General features: G+C 48.1%; 1 protein-coding gene across 2 annotated transcripts in view; it reads right to left on the bottom strand.

The window, feature by feature from the left end:
- The window catches only part of HDLBP (high density lipoprotein binding protein), a 41,029-nt gene extending 19,120 nt beyond the window's left edge, over window positions 1-21,909 (bottom strand). Inside the window, exons 1-5 of one of the 2 annotated variants that reach the window (XM_065673814.1) lie at window positions 21,796-21,909; window positions 2,497-2,564; window positions 1,844-1,956; window positions 829-983; window positions 78-293 (exon numbers count right to left, since the gene is read on the bottom strand). In XM_065673814.1, the coding sequence (XP_065529886.1) occupies window positions 78-293; window positions 829-983; window positions 1,844-1,919 (447 nt within the window). In that variant the 5' untranslated portion in view covers window positions 1,920-1,956; window positions 2,497-2,564; window positions 21,796-21,909. Of the gene's footprint in view, window positions 1-77; window positions 294-828; window positions 984-1,843; window positions 1,957-2,496; window positions 2,565-6,633; window positions 6,738-21,795 lie in introns of those variants that run through there. The other variant, XM_065673813.1, reaches the window with a different exon arrangement.
- Between the last annotated feature and the right edge of the window lie 4 nt (window positions 21,910-21,913).

Below are 21,913 nucleotides of genomic sequence, written 5' to 3'. Positions count from 1 at the left end.
ACGCCCAAGGGTCTCAAAGCATTTGCGAGTCCTGGGGAAGAGCAAAGACGAAGTGAGAAACAGTTAGATGCCCTCACCTGAGTTTGCAGCCGAGCGACAATCTCCTTCCGAGCCTTCATGACTGCTTCCAGCTTACCAGAGACCATGATTGAAAGGCCCTGGTCCTTTGCAAGAGACAGCTCCAGGTGAGCTCCTGTCTTCTGCATGATGTCAAGACAGATCTTGGCCTGCTCGCCTTCTCCAAACTGATTCATGTCCTTGTATTTCCTCTCCTCCAGGGGCACATGAAACACCTGCTCAGCCACAGGATAGATAAAAGAAGGGCAAAACAAGCTGTCAGTATGCTTCTGATTGCCAGTGCTTCCCTCTCTTATTGCCATACAGGACTATTGGCATACTAAGCTCCAAGGTTTGTGCAATCCATCAAGCTTTCTAGTGGAGACACCAGCTGTGAACTGGAAAAGTGCAACAGCACTGAGCAGGTAGTCTGACCCACACTGGGTGTCTGCCTAAAGTATGTGCTATGCAGGGAATACTTTAATGGATTAGTGCTCACTACTTGAATTCTGCAATTCTCCCTTCAGGCCTGTTCCAGCTATTTGTGGAACAGAGATGCAGAACTTTTAATGGACAGCTTTCCAACACATCCCACCCCTCCAGAACACTCCTAGCTGTCAGCTGCAGCCCTCCTCGTGCCCCAGCATACCGTACAGCAAGAAGGCTGTCAATCTGACACACTAAGGATTTCGTACTCCAGGGAAAGCTTCACTTCACCTACCTTTTGGAGGGAGGAAATCAGAGAGAGATAAGATACCGACTCCCACCAACCTGAGTGATGACAGAAGCCTTTATTGGTCGGATTTTGCTCCAGGGCCCAGCAGGTTCCTGGGCAGCTTCCAAACATGGTGCTTTCTCAGGGAGAGGAGGGAAGGCTTCCTTGTAGGTTGGAGGATCATTTTCTTCTTCAGAGTTTAAAGCTGTAACTGGGGTGAAGCAAAAAGGGTAAACAAGACACCCCTATTCATAGCCAATGCAATTGTATTTAGGCACCAATAACAAGAGAAAGCAAATGACTTATGCACTACTGTAATCCTATTACAGTTATGCCTGTGGAGCAGCCAGGTCCGGAGCACAGACTGCAGTAGATGCCATGAACAACCAGCCTTGTCTGAGCTGGCACTATGGATGCAGGAAGTAAACATGCAAGTGAGTAACGGCAGTGAACAGCACATTTTTGCAAACTTTGTCAAGAGGGGCTTAATTAGGGGAGAACAGGCTGAGCAGAAAGCAAGTGAAAGGAACAGAGCAGGGCTGCAGTCAGAAGGGGGTCAAACACACCCAGAAGGAAGACAGAGAGAAGCGCTGTAGTTAAGGTAGAGTCCAGGGAAAGGCTGTACCTTATGCTGGACTCAGCTGTGCACTGGGCCGTGCCAGGTGGGCCAGCTCACAGCTGGAGGATATGTGCCAAACCCATCAGTGAGGCAGTTAATAGTTACACTGACTTCCCCCAGCACCTGGCTGAGTAAAAGGAGGAAGCACACTGATCCCATGAGGCTCTCTTATAGCTCAATGCCCCATTCTTGAGTGTGACCTGTCCCACAGCTGACAGCACTGCTAGCCAAAGAAGATGGAGATCTGAGGCCTGCCTCCTCCTGGCCCTGCACTATGCAGCATCATCACTGTGTTCTCGCAGTGGAAAGCCACTAGTCTAGGAATGCAGAATGCAGTGCCTTCACACTTGTGAGGAACTGGACACACATGGAGTGAGCTTGGGTATAAAGAACCTTGCCTGTGCAGTCCGTATTTTGAGGCACATCACAGGAACTGAAGTGCATTTCCTCACCTTTCACCTGCTGCTGAGCCAGGCCGCTGCGGTGTTCAGCGAAGCTCTCCTGGGTCAAAACTGCCACGGAGCTCATTGTCGACTTCCCACCCACACACAATCCGGGTATGCCACTGGAAGAGGCAGCAGTGGCGACACTATTACAACACCGTTCAAGATGCGTAAAAGTCACTCCAAGAAGACAAAGTATGCGTTACTGAGCATTTCTCCAGTCAGCCTCTTGAAAAGCACTTACAGTGCCAGCAGCTGCCCAGTTTTCTTACTGAACCACACAGGAACTCAGGGGGGATATTTCCTCACAATACAGTCGTTACCAAACCAGTGCTCCTCATTAAAGAGACAGAACATGTGCAACCTAAGAAGGTCCCTCAAATGGGGGTCACCAGAGGCTGTCAAAGCATACTCTAATTAATCTATAAATTATTAATGGTGTGTAATTTTTAAATGAGCATCCAAAGGTCTGGAAAGTCAGTCCAAACCACCGCATAACCCTATAGGTAAAACAAAAAAGGGCCCAGGATGCTGCCTCTTCCTGAAAAAGACTTATTTAGGTGCCTGAACTCCCACTGACTTAGGGCTACACTCAGGAAGCCACTCTGAGAAACAAGCTCAGCAACAGCAAGATCTTTGGTTCTCTCAAAATAAGAACTTACCAGCTAAATGGTCAGTAGCCAGAGAGTCCGTCCTGTAAGCTGCCCGTTTGTCAGCCTGCCAGCTTTTGCTTTACGGAAAAAAAAACAAAACCAGAATAAAAATTATGCGCCTGCTCCAGACAAGAGGAAAACACGACACCCCGTTACTGTAATTCTCAAAAGAGCACTGCCTGTACTGCATTTCAAACTTGCCACCTATCCAAAATGTTCTCATACTGAGTCACATCTCACCATATTTTACCTGTCATGTTTTACTAGAGCTACAGGCAACAACACTATCTACTTAAACCTCACAGCACGAAGTAGCTACTCTTTCATCAAACTGGCTACAAGAGCAGCCATCCAGTATCAGGCAAAAATATAGTTAATTATTAACAGATGTGCAAGATGGACATGAAATTTCAGGGTTGCAAGCAAGAGCATCAACATCTAGTCAGAAGAGACTAGCAACCTGAAAACCTGCCAACAGCATTGCCATCAGTCAGAAGTTAGGAATGTAGTTTAGTGGAGATGGGCTGAATCAACACAGACGTCCTCACAAACAAAGGCAAACACTTAGCGCTATCCACATACAGCTGCTGGTCAGTCCACCTCTTCATTTTTTATTGTAATAAGATGATGCACCAGGTACTGAATTCTGTCTCCAGGCCCAAATCGGAAGAACAAAACCCATCCTGGTTTACATGGACTATTTTAAACACATACACAAAATGGAACCACTAAAAAACCCCAGACTGTTGATGGGAGTTTTACATCTCCTGTATCTGGATCTGCAGATTTACTGAAAAAGGGGTTAGGAATCCAAGTAAAACTGTACAAACCGGTACAGCACACACTGCTAGATGTACAACAATTCCCTACACCTGAGTCTCCCTAAGTGGTTTTATGTGCTCTTGCAGGGCTTGCACTCTCCTAAAAGTCAGTGCCTCTGACTCCTCGGGGACAAGAGCCCCCTCTCCCACACAAACCTTCTCAACAGCAAACTCTGACACTTTCCAGTAAACTGACAGTTGCCGCCTCTGGCTCCCAAACCCACAGTGTTGCTGATGTGGTGTCTCACATCATGACACAGTAAGCAAAGGTGACAGCAGCAGAAAGGAAGCAGAGAAGAACAAGAACAGTAATGCAGCTGGGCTGTGCAGGCCTAATCCTGGTGATCCTGACCTCAGTGAAAGCCAGAAGGTTTCCTCCCTTACTTCAACATGCCTCTTATGAGGCACATGGCAACAGCACCTGTGCTATCAAAGTAATAGACCTAATGCTGCAATTAATCCTGTAATGATCTGCTACTATGAGGTGGCAGCTACCAGGACAGCCGGCCAGGTATGCTGAGGCATTGGCTGGTGTACATGAAAGGGTGGCTAGTTATCTGATCTCTTGCTGTTCATGGTAACGCTATGGCGTAGCATATGGTTCCATGTACACGGTACACAACGGCATGGCTCAGGCTGCCACAGAACCAGGGAAAGCCTGTTAGCAGCACAGCATCTGTCCCACAGTATTTCAGCAAGACCTGCAAGACTGATGCAGTAAGCTCTTCCAGCCCACTGGGTCACATCAAGGCTGCCACCACCTCCTGGCAAACTGCAAACAAGGAAGAGGGCAGGAGCAAGAAGCATTCTAGACATCACAAGTAGCTTCCAAGGTCTGGCTAAAGCCTCACTAACAGCACAGACATGCTTGTAACTCTCATTTATCTGGAAAGCACCACCTGGCTCATCTTGCACGTGCTGTCCTCCTTAGAGGGGCAAGGATGAGAAGCCAGTGAGTGACCCCAATATAGCACCTGCCTGAGTGCTGCAGGGCACAGCTGCTGGTTGCACTGTGTCCACACCAGCTGCAGAGCTCTTCCTTGCAGTCTCCACCTCAGAGAACAGCTAGACATTCAAAGAGGAATCTAAGGGCAGCGTTTATCCATATGAATTTCTGCTTTGTCATCTATACAGCAAGCTAAGAACAAATGCTCTCCATTTCCAGTAACCTCAAACATCTGGTACATTGTAGGCCTCAGGGATTCTTCTCTGGCCAAAATTGGAGGCAGCCATCAGAATGGTATTCTAAACATAATGTCAAAACCAGCAGCTCGGGCACTGCACTTGGAGCCTACACCTCCTCGACTTCCCACCTTAGGTTTTGAAACTCAGATTACAGCTACGTCACACCAGCGCTGCGGCTGACTAGGTCAACAGGTTTTCAACTGCCTAGTTTAAACACTGTCTGTAGCACTGGCTTTATGCGACAAAAGAAGTTTCAGAAGTCTAGAGCACACTTAAAATACAGAGAATGAAATCATCCTAAAAATAACCACCAGCAAGGAACAGACCTAACCACATAAGAAACATTTGTATGAAGAGAAACAAAAGCAAAGTCATGAGTTACACTGCCAATGCAACCAGTACGTGTGGACAGAAATATCAGTTACGTGTTATTTAAAAACATATTTAATAAAAAATATTAGCTTTTTGTTAATCAAGGTAGCTAAAATCAGATGCAGGTAGGATTGCACACTGCAATGGGGCTGGGCTGGTTGGGGCAGCATCTGACCATCCTCTGTCATATGTCCATCCAGGGCAGGGTGAGCTCTTGGTAGATGAGTGGTCAGACATGAAAGTAATTGCTTTCTGAAAACCAGCTGGCTCTCCCAGATGTTGAAGGCCCAGGCCCTTTGGTTTTGAAGAGATCATGCAGGCAGACAGCTGCTGTGTGGCAGGACAAAGCCTCTCCCTTCACACTGATCCCTGAAGCATTACATCTGAGAAAGCAACACAACTGGTGCCTGAGCCACAGCCAGACTTACACCTGACCTACCCCCGTATTTACTCTTCCACCAATGCCGTGACCCACCACATTCCCCACTGTCACTCCTCGTCCTTGGTCAGGAAGCGTTCTGCGTGCGCCCCGCTACCAACGTGCACTCGCACACAGCCCTGGCGAGCCCCGGCGCTGCTTCTCCCCGGGGCCGGGCTTCCATGGCCACGCACGCAGAGGGGCGGCCGGCCTCTGCGGGTCGTCTCTCGAGCGGGGCAGGCTGCGCCTGGAACCCGCCGGGCCTGTACCGCTACAGCGGCACGGGCAGCGCAACCCAGGCTGCCGGCACCCCCTCCGATCTCCGCGGTGCCCGGCCGCGCCGAGGCGGGGGAACCTCCGGGCGCCGCGGCCTAGGCCAAGCCACGCTGGGGCGGGCGGCGCCGCCAGCGCCACCTCAGCACTGCCGGCACCGGGGGCGGAGCGGCGGGGCGGGGCGGCGCCCTTAAAGGGCCCGGCGGGGCCCTGCTGTCACCCGCGCCCCCTGCGCGGGGCTGAGCGCGCGGAGGGTGCGCGCCGCAGCGCACTGCTCGCGCGGGACCGGGCGCAAGGCGGGCGCCGCGCCTCGGGCCAGCGGCAGCCCCAGCGCAGTACGTCTCGGCCCGGGCCGGCGCGGGCCTCCGCGCTGCAGGCCGGGGGCGGCCGCGACACACAAGTGGGGGAAAGGTGCTCCCGCGGGGGGGGGGCTCGGTGACAGCCGGGAGACTGCCGGCGGCGGCAGCGAGAGGGGCGCGGGACTGCGCGGGCACGCTCTGCCCCGAGTCCGGCGTTAGCACCTTACCAACGCCCGCTCAGCCCCGCCGATGGCCCAGGGAGCGGGGCCGGGGTGCTCGCCCCTGTAAGGCACAGCGGGATCAGGGGAAAGGCTGCCTGCCAACGCCGCTCCGCGGACTGATGCGGCGCCGGGAGGAGCGCCCGCCGCCGACCGTTCCGGCTTGTACCAGGCGCAAACCCTCCGACCACCGGGGACTGCGCGGAGCCATCCCGACCCTTGCCGCCCCCTCCCCACGCACCCGCGGGTCCCAGCGTCCCCACCAGCTGGGCCCCGGGACGGCGCCGCACGCCGGCGCTGTCCAACAGCTGCTGTCGGCTGGCACAGCCGTTCCGGCACAGGCCGAGGCCGCGCCACCGGCTGCTCCGAGCGCCCCTTTCCCTGAGCGGCTCCCGACGGACTTTGCCCGGCCCAGCCGGCGGGAAGTTGGCCCAGAGTTTCCCGGCACGTCGGTGCCGAGGCAAAGGAAGCGAGGCCGCGCCGGGCCGAACTCCCCCCCCCCCCCAGCCTCCACGTCGGCGCCGCGGCAGAGGAGCCGCCCCCCGTCCCCCGTGACTCACTCCGGCCGGTGCCCGCTCGCCCGCCCTGCTGGAGAACCGGAGCGCTCCTGGGAGAGCGGCGCGGCGCCCGCCCCGCCACCTATATAGGCCGGGGCGCTGCCAATCCCCGGCCCGCACGTCAGCGGGACATGCCCCTTCCCGGCGGGGCCGGACCGCCACGCGGGCCCCGCGCCGCCGGGGGCGCCCCGTCGCCTGCCCGCCGCGGAAGAGCGAAGCGGCGGCTCTGGCGGCGGGCCCGCTCCCGCCGCCCGGCCCGACGGGCTGCACGGCGAGGGAAGAGCCGCGGGCCGCCTTCACCCGCGCCGTGCGGCCCGGGGGTTGCCAAGCCGCCGCCTGCTCCAGCCCCAGGCTGCCGCCCGAGGGAAAGCCCACGGCCGCCTTGCCTTCCACAAGGCAGACACGGGCAATGCCTCCCGTCTGTGGCCCGGCGGCTCCATGGGACGCGAAAGCTAGAGCTGGAGCTGCTGCAGAACCGAGCCTGCGCGGCTGGCTGTCCCCAGCGCCGGGCCAGGCCCCTCTGCGGTGGTGGAGTCAGCTCAGCTCCCCAGAGCTTCCAACTACCCACTGTGTTTAGCTGAGGCCGATTTCGCGCAGGGCTTGTGAGCTAGAGAGGCTCACGAAGGCTCTAAGCACGCTTAAAACCACGGCTGGCACCGGAGAGCAGCCAACACCCGGGCCTTCTGTCCTGTCCTACAAGTGGAGAGGGACACTGAGGCCCCAGCCCCAGGCAGCCAGTTCCTTCTCCGTGCAGCCTGTGCCAGAGCAGCAGCTTCTCCGCTGCTGAGGTTGCCAACAGGAGAAGGAGCAAATTAAGAGCAAGATTAAAGAAATAAAAATTAAATACCCCCTTACCACCAACAGCCCCCTCTCCGTATTCTAATCTCTAACGTGGAAATGGGGAAGAGCAAAGGCAAGGCAAGCCAATAAGCACAATACGCTCCTGCTGAGAGGATGTTTATTAAAGTTTGTGCAATATAGATGTTTCTAATTATTAGCCCTGCACCCTCAGGGAACTGAGGGAGAAAAAAAAAATCATCACATCAGTGTAAAAATACATGGAATCTGAGCTGATTTTTGCATTAGCTCAGTCTCTGCCTGTTTTCCTACACAGGATTAATTTTCCTCATCATTCATAAACTGCACTTAGTGACTGCTTTTCTCATTCACATCTTGCTCTCCCCCAGACCCCAGCAAACTAAATACAAGAACCTGCTTTGTGGAGCTCTGACCACAGACATTCAAGGTCTTTGGGAACAACTGCTTTTGATTACATGCAGTAATCTTTAGATATATTCATGTGCTGTATTTTACGGTAAGATAGACAGTATTGAGCCATAAGTAAAATTATGATTACTTATTACTATTACTGAGCAAGAGTAGATTTCTCCAGTTTTCCTTTTTTTAACCCTGTGGGTTTTAATGATGAAGACATCATTAAAGCACCTGAACTCTGACTCAAACAACAATTTATCACTGTAAATAATACACTTGTGGGTGAAATGGGGCAGTATGCTAAAGGGAGGATGCAGGGATACCGCAACAAGCGTGGAGCTGCCACACAGAAAGGCAGCAACTACTACTGCCACGTCATATACGCTTTCAAGAGCTGGCTCAGGCGCCTCCAACACAAACCATCTAGGCTGTGCATGCCAGCAGCACCCCGTAAGACACACAAGCAGGATCATGCCTACAGAGACAAAGGTGGTTCATGCAAAAGCAGAGCTTCAGGGACCTGAAGCAGCACCTCCAAACTTTGGACACTTCTGCTTCCAGGCAGCAGCTGGGAATGCAGGGGGTTGTGGTTTGGGACTTAGAGCTGAGCACTCTGAACCTCCCTTGAGGTGCACAATGCTTTCAGCCCCTCATGTTTATCTCCCCAGCACAAAGCAAGCAGCCTCCTCTCAAAACTCAACTTCACTGCACCCAATTAACCACAACACAGGTAAGTACTGCGATCCCCTGTGCAAGGAATCAGAGGAGCATCACAACTGCCAGACCAGAGCATCTTACTGAAACACCAACATCCTTCTCCCTCTCATTATCTGGTTTAGTATGGGCCCTCTGTAGGGACATGCCACTTTATGCCTATGGGACAACAAATGCCCCTCTTCAGCTCTATGCAGTGTTGCTGCCACTGGGGTTGCTAGGAGAGGGACTTTTTCACAAGGGCCTGTAGGGACAGGACAAGGGGGAATGGCTTCGAACTGACAGACAGAAGATTTACATTAGATATTAGGAGGAAATCCTTCCCTGTGAGGGTGGTGAGGCCCTGGCACAGGCTGCCCAGAGAAGCTGTGGCTGCCCCATCCCTGGCAATGCTCAAGGCCAGGTTGGATGGCACTTGGAGCAACCTGGTCTAGTGGAAGGTGTCCCTGCCCGTGGAGGGGGGTTTGGAACTGGATGAGCTTTAAGGTCCCTTCCAACCCAAACCATTCCATGATTCTATGATTTCTGGCTTTTATCACAGCTTCCTCTCCAGGACTGTTTAAGAAGGAATCTTCCCCATGTGTTTCTGTAGCTCTTCCTTTATTTGCAGCTGCAAGTAGTGGGAGGGAAGCCTGCCAGGCCCAGAAGTTACTGGAAGGCGTAGAGCATCTCACTGCATGCCACCCTCAAATAATGATTTCTGTCACTGCAAAACTGTCACAGGCTGTTCTCCTTAGAGGAAGATCTTCCACAGGAAAAGACGGTAGTGCAGGGGGAGAGCTCACCTTTCCTCCCACGTTCAGGAAGTGGAGATGTCCTGCGCATGGATAAAGGCATATTTGCTCCTCCTGCCAGCATATCATCAACCATCTGCATCACACCCCATCTTTCTTCTTCAATAAGGCAATGGCATATGGACAGACAGAGGTTTGCAGGGGCTACTTGGTATCCGTTCTGAATCTACTCACCCTCGAAGTGCAATGTCACACCAATAAATGAATAAAAGCTTGTTGTGGAGATGTAAACTGGCTCCCCTAAGTCAAGCATGAGAATTTTTGGTAGCTGAGGAGAGAGGAGACAGAAGGAGGTACGCAGCCCCTTGACAAACACCAACCTGCCTCCCTTCCTCTAGCATCCCATATTTTAGCAGCATTATGACAGACCCCATTTTCGTGATTTGAAAGAAAATGGAAGAGGAAGCCTCCCCAAAAGAGCACAAATGTATGACAGAAAGGTTGAACAATGGGGCAATATGTAGTTTCCATGGCTTATCAAACTGGCAGTTCCTATCACCAGTCTGAGGGAGGACACAGAAATAGGACCAGCAAAAATAAGAAACGCACACAGAGATAAAACTAACTCTGCACAAGTTTGGAGCTTGTTTTTTTTTGAACATGTGTTTGCCAGTGAAAGAAAAGGCTGAGGAGTTAAGAAGCTTTCCATAATCACACCACCTCAGGACTCTTGGGGAAGGGAGAGAAAACTTTCAGCTCCTTAAACCACTGGAGCAAAGACCACAAAAAGGTTGGTCTTTCCTGGCACATGCACCCTTAGCTGAGCTAGGATTTTGCAAAGGATTTCTTTTAGCCTCTTCTTATTTTCTGTTGTTACAAGAGATCCCTAATTTTCCTGCCAGAGACTGCAAGCTTTATTTGGAAAGCAACCCAAGTATGCTCCAAAGAGTGTGTGCTGTGATTTTACTTCCTGTTAAATATAACTCCAGATTTCTAGAACTGTACAAACAGGCCCCCTTTTTGTACTCTGGGTGCTTATCCCACACACTCAAGTTAGAGAACACCACAAAAAACCTATTCCTGAAATCATCTATTTCAGCACATGTCTTAACAGTGGCATGAACAGAAAAGGGCTGCAGGAATACTTTGCATCACACTAGAAAAAGAAGTGGATAAGGATTCAGGATGCAAAGCACTTGTATGCCAGAGAATACCATGGTTCTCAGCCACAGCAAGTGAGAGACACCTCTCAGCTCTAAAGCTATCTCCATGGCTTGCCATGGGATCCTCCAATAGAATGCTTTTATTTTTACAGGAAAACCTCTATTAAACTGAAGCTAAGGCTCAAATTATATAGAACCTTCTGCCAGAAGAATGAAAAAACCATCATAAAAAAATGACCGAACACGAGTCCATGTTGCTAATGTCTCTTAAGTGACTTTGAGACCAGATTTTCTGTATTTGCCGCAGGGAAGGAAACTTCCAGGGATGCGCAAGTCGGGCATCCCTCTTCCCCATTCACATATCAGTACTAGGAAGAAATGATTCTGTAGGCTAAATTTTGCCTCTCAGCTGTACTGAATGCAACCCCATCATCTTCAGAAACCCACTGTAAATACCCAAGTAGAGAACTGCTTGTAGAAAGAGAAAAGTCTAACTGAACCTACATGCTAATCCCAACTCCAACCATTTAATCATGTTGTCAAGAAAGGAGGGAGGTGGAAGAAAGAGGAGCAACTGCATGTATGTGTCTCACATGGGACCTAGGTGGTATAGATAAGGGATCCCAGGGGAGCGCAACACTGCTCCTGGTAAAACCTACATTGTTTATCGAGGGCAATTCTCTTGCACAAGCAGAAGAGCTGACCAGACATCAAATGAAGGTGACTAACCTCAGCAGGCCTCTCAGGCCAAAATGGTTGCTTAAAAGACTTGCTTTTACTTCCTGGGCACTCTGACAATAAAATTATGCAACCATCAGTTAGCAAAAACCATATACACTGCTCTTCCTAGACTATCACAGGGTACAATATAAAAAGGGGAAAGCAAATTAGGTAGGAAGAACAGGAGCAACTTACTGGTGCAGAGAGAGTTCCTGTGTGAGCAAGTAGCTTCAAGCCCTCTGACTGCAGAGAGAGATAAAAGCTGCTAGTTAACAGGCAGAGATGCATGTTCTACACAGGAACACTGTGAGAACTAGATTTAATGCAGGGAAGAGACTCAAATTCTGCTCTTAGTTTTGCTGCTGATTCATTGAATTGATCAGTGAAATTAAGTTACCCTGGCTGTGCATACACAGGAGTCTTGATTTACTCTGTGGACTCATTACTTCATTTCAGGTTGCTCAGAAGGCTGTGATCATTGGATGCCAGGTGCTCTGACAAAACAAATGCCATTTCAGAGATAAGGAAGAAAGTCAGTGGACAGTTTAATAAGATCAATGCAAAAGTAAAGCAAAAGGAAACCACACAGGATAGGTCAGTCTGTCCTTCTACTTACACTGGGAGAGAAATCCGATTATTTAACACAAACTTGGTTTTCAGAAGTCAGGATTTCAAATAACCAAGATAAAATGTAATGAGATGAAAACAGAAGTAATACATTTAGATCAAGAATGATGGATTTGAATTTCCCACCTGTATTTCAAGCAAATTTAGGAATTGAAAAAGTTGTCAAAAGTAAAAGCAAATTTCAGGTTCTTGGCCTTGGGGAGCCAATAAAGACTGAAGAGGAATACTTTTTAAATGTGAGGGACAAAACAAAATAAAGTATCTTCTTGTGTTGCTTTACCATTTCATAGCAAAGCAAAACACTGACTCAATTCAAGAGTGAAGATTCCAACACCAAAGATTCTTGATACATTGCCTGGAAAGTGGCAATAGCACAGAGGAGCAGAAGTGAAAGCAGTCAAAGAAGTTCAGAGTATCTGACAACAAGCTGCAGGTGTGAGTCTGTGGGGTATCTAATCCAACCTTCTGCTCAAAACAGGGTCAGACCAAGGCATTCGGGGCTTTCTTCAGATCTCTGAAACCTTCCAAGATGCACAAGCTTTCTGGGCAGCCTATTCCAACACCTGACTATCCTAAGTTTCCTGCTTGCAGTCAGAACCTTTAATTTCATTTTGGATCTTAATGCTGATCAGAGCTTGCTTGTCAGTTTAGATTCCCGCCCCCTCCCTCACCATGTGCTCATCACAGGTGCTTTCAGAATGGTACTGCCACACTGCTCTCTGCTGAACCTCCACTGCAGAAGGAAAAGAAAAATCTTCCACAATTAGCTGAGAGCTACTTCCCAATGCCTGCTAATGTCACAGGTACCCAAGAGTGACGATTGCAGGGATACTGCAGAACACGGCACAGGCTATTATTCCCTTCCTGTTCTTCAGAAGGAAACTTTCACTTCACCCTCCTCTGGCTGCTGGGTTGGAGTTCTTTTGTTTACCTTTCCAGTGTCTCTTGTTCCTTTTTCCTTGGCCACTGCAATATAAAATGAACACGTGGCAATTTTTTAAGTCTTTTTCTTTTTTTAGAGATGCTGCCAGAAGCTCTCATGTGCTACACATCACACAGCTTGGAAAGGCAGGGGACTTGCAAGCCCTAAACTCACCCTTTTCCACACTAACTGCCCTATATTCAGACAATTCAAAGCTGACCCTCGTCTCATAGCTTGAGCCTGTCGCCATGCCCCCTAAAGACCCTCCTACAGATACTGTTAGGCTAATGTTTTGCAGGGCAGAATTTAAGGAGCTGTTTACAAAGTTTATAAAGATGACAACCACTTCTTTTCACAGAGAATCAATTGGCTAAATAAATACAGCAAATAAAAAGCTAAATGAGACAACCCAAATGACATTTTTCAGGGGGGCAGGGGACAATCTGCAACTTCAGCATGTAAACTGTGTTTACAGACATTTGTTTTTGTCTGTTTTGTTTGGTTTTTAACTTGCTTAGCTACTAGGTATTTATTGTGATGAGAAAACTAAGCAAGGTTGTTGATGCTCTGTGAAAGATTTTCAAGATTCCTCAGTTACTAATGTTTACTGGATAACAAAGGCTTCAGAGAATGCTGGAGCTCCTTTTTTATAAACTTTCTATGTGCTCTGGTATGTTTCCCTCCAAGTTCCAGTTCCCCAAGTCACATGGCTTCACAAGACTCTCCAATTCTGTAATATTTTCCCCTTTATTCCTCTCTCTCAGTTACACTAAGCAGTTTGAAAATATGACCAAAAGATGGTTGTGTTATTGTGATGAACAAAACCCTCAAAAGAATAAAATAAACTTGCAGGGAGGCTACTGCTGTGTTTGGAAAGGGAATGAACAATTCAAAATTGAACACCACCCCCCCCCCCCCCCCAAACAAAACAAAAAACACACCAACAAAAAACAACAACAAAAAAAAAAAAACCATACAAAAAGAACCCATCTTTACTTTGGCAACAATTCCTCCGAAAAGGCATTAAAGGAAATACCTGATTCCAACTGCCACTTGTTTAAAGCACTGATAGGACCCTCGCTATTTAACCACAGCCTTCCCTTTGTCCTATTCATAGCACATGCAACAGGGGCTCAACATAGCCACAGACAAGCACTAATTCCTAATCTCTACTAGGCCAAGCAAAAGGCTCTTCATGTGGTAGACAGAATTACATCAGAGTGATCTAAACTGACAGTGAAAAAACCAGACAGTCTTCTCTTCCAAATTTGCAAGGCCACTCTAAGCCTGCTATGAAAGGGGAGCAAGCAAGAACTCAGACTAAAGCTATTTCCACGAATTGTAACAAATAATATTATTCCACGCTTAAACCCGCTTTTCATAACTGACTCATTGCCAGTCCCACCTTGCTCACCTTTAGGCTGAACAAGAAGGGTACATGTGCCATTTTAGGTAGAATTTTTTTTATACCTTATTCTGTACCATCCTCCACCCAGTTGCGACTGTCTTTCGAATTAATAAAAAAAGAGTGCAATAAGCAATATGAAATTTCAAATAAAAAAAAAATAAAGAGGGATTAACATTTCTTAAATCTCCAAGAACATCTAAACTTCTCTAAACACTCACTGCTTGCTCTCATTTTTACCCACAAGCCTGTCACAATCAACAGAGCCATCAACTCAGTATTTTAACTTAATGAAACTGTAAGAGCAGAAGTAGAACGTTAAAGTTTCCTCCATCCCACTTAACTTTCTCTACTTTTAAGCAACAGTCACATACATACAACTTGTTATTCTTCAGAGATTTCAAAGGTCCTTGTAACACCTAAATCCCAGCAGGCTGCACCAACTGCTGAAGTATTCATTTTGAAAACAAAAGCATATGCAATAACAGGCCAAGCATAACATACTCCCATCTATACTCTCACCCTGCTGCTCTGTGAGCTGTTCTCAGCTTTTCTTTCAACTGCTTCAACACAGGTTTACTTTCAGCTTTATCACTTGAACAGAGATAACAGCAAGCTTACTTTCTACTGTGCAATGGAAACAGCCAGGGCCTTATTTGCAAAGAGCAGAGCCCTGCTCCCCTCTTTGGGAAGGGGGGGATCAGCCAGCCCATGCCATCCCCAGTGCCCACAAGAGACACAAACACCCCCAACTCCTCACCCAAGGCCACAGCCAGGGCAAGCAGCAACCAGTCCATTTGGATTGCTCCTGGCCTCTCACACTGACTGGGGCTCTCTAAGACTGCCTCTGTTCCTGCCAGTGGAGAAATCTTCCTTGCATTAACTCTGATCCTTATTTTCTTCCTTTTCCCTAACTTGACCCATGTACCTACCTCATGCCCAATGTCCCTGTTCCTGCCACACAGCCTGGCCTAGGCTTTGTTTGTTGCTCATCTTTGGCAAATATCCAGTTTATTTTGTTAAATATCCAGTTTAGTTCTCAGTGACAGAAATGCAAGGGTAGACAGAGTACCAGAAACAACAGGAAGAGAACCAGCAAGTGGTACTACTGCAGGTGGTAATAACCAAATATAGCAACAGCATCAAAGTGTTCACTGTTGCCCTAAAAGCAAAAAAAAAAAAAATTTTGGCCAATTTTTCAGTCAACCCACTCCAAAACCTCTGAAATACCAGTCAACCAGACCTAGCACAGTTGGGGGGGAAAGGGACAAGGGAGTGAAGCCCCTGCTACATGCCAATACCCTATACCAAGCTTTACATTTGAACCATGCAAGAAAATTATCCCAGTTATACAATCTCTGAGGAAAAACATGCTAGAGGTTAACTCTGTGAAAGTTAGCCATGCCTGCCTCATGATATTTACTGTGAGATATAATACTGGTAACCTTCCTTTAAAATCAGAGTGCTGATACAGACCTTATCACCTGCCCTGTGTATGGCTCAGACAGCACTTTTACGGGCTTCGACAGAGACTCCAACAAGCAGTTATCAGCCTAATAACACAGGGAAAGGACTGGGTCCTGCCACCTCCAAGCTGAATAGTAATAGTCAAAACATGAAAGGGTTCCAAGTCTTTCATCCTTAAAATCTGGTTAGTTGCTGGGCTGCTGCTAACCACATAGGAGTATCAGTTGCCATATCAGCACTTGTTTCCAGACATGTTTCATTCACTGATATTTTTTATGCAGGTAAAAGGTATAGTGTACGCACAAGTTATAGCACGGATGTTTTATCCAGAATCACCCCACTTTGTGACATGTTTACATGCAAGTCACTCGTGGAATTCTGTTTGTTACACTGGGTTTGTTTGGGTATTTATCTTCTTTTCTTTCATTAATGCTAAGTAAATCTATCAGTTCCATCAGTTCTTTCTCATCAATGAAAAACCTTTAGTAAAGACAGCAAAACTGCTGGAAACTGTGCTGCTTAGCACAAAAGGATGTGGCACTACTTCCATTTTCTGGCAACAAATCCATTTTACTTTACAATTAAACAGCATCACTGAAGGAAGGTTGCTTGAATATTACTCTGCTATTCAATCCTCTCGAAGGCAAAACTTTTCCTGCAAATCATTATTTCTTGGTATCTTACAGCTACTGAACCAATCCATTCCCTTCTTCCAGTGCTGTTTTTCCACTGAAGTTAAATTAATTACTATTTCCTTTAAGCGAGCTTTTTGTGGTCCACCTTTTCTCTCAGGTTTCTCCCTCTTTTTCTGCCTGCTGCTTTGTGAGCACCTCTTTTGTGACTCTAGCTGGACATAGCTCCTTGCTTCAACCCTGCTCCTCACAAAAGAACAACATGCTTCCATCGCTGCCTCAGCAACACAGCCTCGCAGAAAGGGCAGCTGTGGCCAAGGTCAGCCCTCCGCACCCACACGGCAACTGGACCAAGACTGCTCCTTCAGCCTCTGCTCAGGAACCTGCTCCTGACACTGAGGCCACAGGTTTATTCCCATGTCCAACAACTGAAAAAGCGCAACTAAAGACACTTCACTAAGGCAAGAGCATTGTTAGTACCGTAAGTGCAGTTATAAGTCCTGTTGTGTCTGTCTCCCCCCACAATACCACTACCATTTTGCTTTATAGAGTAGCAAGCAGAAATCCAACTGGCATTGTTATTACACCAAATGGGTTTTTTTTTAGAGTCAGATGAAATTAATAAATTAGCATGGTGAGGTATAAAAGTATCTAAGTTATTTACACACTATCATATCTAGTAATAATTTTCAAAATACTAGTAGGGCTCTTTCAAGCCTTAAAAGATCCATTAGACTCAACAGTCAACAAAATTGAACCAGTTGTGAAGGACAAGTGATGCCTGCCAGCAACTTCAAAGAAGTATCTGTACTGCATGGTAGCTGCTGGAAAGGATGCTCTTATTTCTGTGAGGCTACTGGGAAAACACCGGAGCTTGCGTAGGTGGAAACACCAAAGATCACCTAAATGAAGGAAAATGGAACCATTTCAGCTTTAACATGCATAAGTATCTCACAAAACAATAAACCCTGAACATCCATCACAGCCTGACTACTTTTCCATGTTAGAATCAAAATTTTAAGCCACATAAATCTTCCAGTAACCTGAAGTCTTCTATACACCTTTTTTCAACCTGACTACATGATTCTTCTTCACTGAAGTCACACCAGGAGAGCTATGGGGCAACAAGAGTTCACAGAAGGAAGATAGGGAAAAAGGTCACTAGAATTATTAGGCGTGCAGGACTTTTCCATTTAAGGTGGTAAAGTAAATCACAATATTTTAACAGCAGATTTTTCTGACATAAACAGCCTTTCTTTTAAAGCTAAAGGACTGCTAAATATAAAGCCACATGCTGAATTCTCTCAGGTATCCAGGATAAGCCTGTAACCCAAAATTATTCTTCTACAGCTAGGAATTTCTAAAATGAAACCAGCTCTTGAAACCAGCCCCAAACTGAGGATTTCAGACTCTTGCCATAATTATGAGTGAAGGAAGCACCTGAGGTCTGGAGACCCACTCCAGGTGTCTTGAGCTCCTCCACAATCCCTCCCTCAGTAGGTCATACTGACCTCCTACTCCAAACAGTCTCACAGCCCACCCACCATAAATACCACAGCCTCCTGGTAACACAGACTCCCCTGGAATAGCTTCTGGATCAAAGCCCTAGGAAAAAAACCACAATAATCAAACAAACAAACAAACAACAAAAAAAAAAATCCACCAGCAAACCAAACCACACAATACAACCTCATACTCTCTTCTTTCAAGGTCAGGATAATTAGGAAAAGGAACAGAAGCCTAATCCTGCAGCTGGGTTTTATTTTCCTACCTCCTCTTTATCTGTTTTCATATTTTAATACACCACCACCTACTTAACTCTTGCACAGACCCACATTGCAAAAGCTTTACAGGCTCTGCGCCTCTCAGTAACGTGCTCTTGGACAAGTCAGACTTGTTACTGGGTGAACATGAATTCCTCAGCCCACTTAGAAAACCCCTGTTGAAACTTCAGCAGTGCATGGGTTTGTCAAGATTATAACAGCATTCCCATAAGGGAAACTACAGAGAAGAGGTTGTTATTATGCTTGATCCACAGGGTACTAAGAGGCTTATATTTCTTGTTACAATGTCTTGCTTCTATATGCAAAAGGAAGAGTATGATCTGGTAAAGGCAGTATCAGCTGAAATACTGCAACCAATAAAACGTCCCAATTTTGTTTGAAAAAGTATAAACTGCAGAGGCTGGCCTGTCAGGGTGCTCTCCAATCTGATAACAGCTATGAAATCCAAGATTACAGATCCCTCTTCTAACAAATCATACATCTTCAGAAGCAGCTTAATGTGAATAGAAAAAATAAATGAGCTACTTGACTGAGAACTATTAACTGCCCTCTTGTACCAAAAATATGTTACTGTTGTTACCATGATGCTGCATAACATAATGATAACATTATGCTCCAATTCCAGATCAGGGGTTACCTCTTTCCTGATCATCCCAGTCTAGAGAAGTAGGACCAATGAAAAAGTAGGGAACATAATAACCTTTAATACATAAGAAATGGTGTCATAGTTTTTTTTCACCTTTTCAGGGAGAACTGAGGGAGAGGAGAGAAAGAAGACAAGAAGAAATCAGCTTATCTTGCAGTGAAGGAGGAGACAAGAGGAGTATGTGTCACCATCAGGAGTGAAACACCAGAACAATCTATATAGGACAAATGCAAGGGAATCTTTTTTAACTGCTTCTTAGAAGCCCCTTAGAAAATCTTGAGAACGACCTAAGCTTACTGCATCTTGATACAGTAGCAAAGCTCAGGCTAGACAGTTACACTGCCTCTTCTACCCTACATTTACAGAACTCCATACTGTTACCTCCATATCTAGTGAGTGCATTTCCTGTGCCTGTCGTTCTGATCTGTGAAAGACATACTACTGTGGACTTCCCTGGAGGAAAAACATTAGGGTTTTTTTGTGGCTTGAGTATGTATGTGTCCCTACCTACGATTTGGGCCACACTGCATGAAAGTCCATGTAAAACCAGGAAGACAGTTTTTCTAACAGCTGAAATCTGCGCAGTCAACAAATTGCAGATACAGAGCTTTAGCACCCACAGAACTACGCATTACATTATTGCTTCCTTTCCTGTCCTGTCTCTGATACATGCTCCTCTGTCAGAGAGAGGGATATCCAATCCTCCTATGGAACAATACATGAAACACCACTTTCAAGTCTGGGTTGAATAGTGGGGAGAGGAAGAGCAGTAATAAAGAAAACCCAGCCGTTACCATCTCTGTGAAATTGTCTTCTAACTGAAAACAATTTTGTTGCATTTGAAGAGCAACACTAGGAAAAAGTGAGAACAAAGCATTGGGCAACAGCTTCATTTGCTTTACAAAAAAGAAAATATGCAAAAAGTCAATGCAGCACATATCAGTGTGCAGCATTTTCTCTGTTATTATACACCAGTATGAGAAAAGAAGTGACTCTTTAAAAAAAAAAAAAAAGAAAAAGAAAACAACAAACTGCACAGTTCTGGTGTCCTCAACATAAAAAGGACATGCAACTGTTGAAACAAGTCCAGAGGAGGGCCACGAGGATGATCAGGGGACTGGAGCACCTCCCGTATGAAGATAGGCTCAGGAAGTTGGGGCTGTTCATCCTGGAGAAGAGAAGGCTGCACGGAGACCTCATAGCAGCATTCCAGTATCTGAAGGGGGCCTACAGGGATGCTGGGGAGGGACTCTTCGTTAGGGACTGTAGTGATAGAACAAGGGGTAACAAGTTAAAACTTAAATAGGGGAAGTTTAGCTTGGATATAAGGAAGAAGTTCTTTACTGTGAGGGTGGTAAGGCACTGGCATGGGTTGTTCATGGGAAGTTGTTCATGGGAAGTTGTGAATCCTCCATCCCTGGCAGTGTTCAAGGCCAGGCTGGACAGAGCCTTGGGTAGGATGGTTTAATGTGAGGTGTCCCTGCCAATGGCAGGAGGGTTGGAACTAAATGATTTTAAGGTCCTTTCCAACCCTAACTATTCCATGATTCTATGAAATTCCTTGGTACTCAGTGTCTCTAATCTTCTCTTCCCCCAGCCACAGAGTTGCAAATTTGAATTCAAATTCTAAACCGGAGCTGTGAATTCAAGGACCTTGGCACTCCTCTTCAGTTACAAGTGAACTGCTGATGCTATTACTAACACTCCCAGCACAATCATCTCTCCGGCTTCTTCTGTTTCAGTGGAAGGAATTACTCTTGACAGTTGGGAATCCTTTTCTACTGCTTGGGGAAGGCCAGCACAAGAAGCGCTACTTACCATCTGTCAAGCCACTTCAGCTACAGCCAAACTGGGCCCAAGAATCATGAGCGCCCTGTGCTGAGCCCTCTTCAGTTCTGCTTAATTTCAGGATCACCCTGTTCTATAAATAACCGGCAATAAAACCACACTGCAGGACTAGAAGGCAGTTAATGAAGAAGAGCAATTTCCCTTCTATCACACAGAGGTAGCTGGCTCTGCCTGAAGAATCAAATAATGGTTTGGGTTGAAAAGGACCTTAAAGCTCACCCAGTTCCAACCCCCTGCCACGGGCAGGGACACCTTCCACCAGACCAGGTTGCTCCAAGCCCCATCCAACCTGGCCTTGAACACTGCCAGGGATGGGGCAGCCACAGCTCCTCTGGGCACCCTGTGCCAGGGCCTCACCACCCTCACAGGGAAGAATTTCTACCTTCATGTCTAATCTAAATCTCCCCTCTGTCAGCTCAAAGCCATTCCCATTCATCCTGTCACTACATGTCCTTGTAAAAAGTGTCATCGCCCATCCCCTCCCTCCCTCCCTCCCCCACCCCGGGGTTTCTTCACAGCCCCTTCAGATATTGAAAGCTGCTCTAAGGTATCCCCAGAGCCTTCTCTTCTCCAGGCTGAAGAAGCCCAGCTCTCCCGGTCTGTCTTCATTGAAAATCATAGGTGAGACAGAAACCTTTCTCCACAACAGCCCATGACCATAACCTCACCCACCACCAGTGCAAAATGAGACTATTACACTCAAGCTCGAACTCTAACAGTCCAAGAGGCCGGCCAGGCCCCAGGCCAGAACCTGCCATCACGCTGACACGGCGGCGGAGCTGCGGAAGACGACCTCATCCGTGTCACGGCTGGAGGCATGCAAGCCCTCCTCAGCCCGGCCCCCTCGGGGGCAGCCCGGGAACACCGCGGGCTGACCCGCGGCCGCCGCCGGGAGTGGAAGCGGGGCATGACTCATGTCTTTTGTCCGCTCCCCGGCGCGGCGCGGAGCAGCCGCTGTCCGAGGGAGCGGCGGCGGCGGAGCTCCTCCGAGCAGCTCCCCCGCCCGTCCCGAAGGGGAGAAGCGTGGAACGAGAGGCAGGGCAGCCGGCGGCACGTGGCCCACCCGTCGCCAATCGGAAAGGCCGAGACCATAGAGCGGAGCCGGGCGCTCGCTAGACGTTCTGCCCGGGGAGCCCGTCTCTCTGCTGCCGCCATCTTGTTGGAGGCGGCAGAACCCGCTCGGCCGCCCAGCTGGGCCGCGCCCTCCTCCTCCCTTACCTGAGGCGCTCCCCACCCTATGCCGCCCTCCCGCGCGGTCGGCGCCGCTGGGCGCTGTGACCGGCTTTACCTCTAGTGGGCCCGCAGCGAAGCCTATGCTGGGTACGACGCCGAGGGTCCGGCCGCCATCTTGGTAAAGAAGAGGGCTCTGCGTGACCTACCAACATACGGGTGGTCCCTCCCCCACG

This window comes from Lathamus discolor, chromosome 3 (assembly GCF_037157495.1).
Source record: "Lathamus discolor isolate bLatDis1 chromosome 3, bLatDis1.hap1, whole genome shotgun sequence".
NCBI classification, from domain to species: domain Eukaryota; kingdom Metazoa; phylum Chordata; class Aves; order Psittaciformes; family Psittacidae; genus Lathamus; species Lathamus discolor.
Note: the sequence above shows the minus strand (reverse complement) of the source record. Positions and strands in the feature narration are given on the sequence as shown.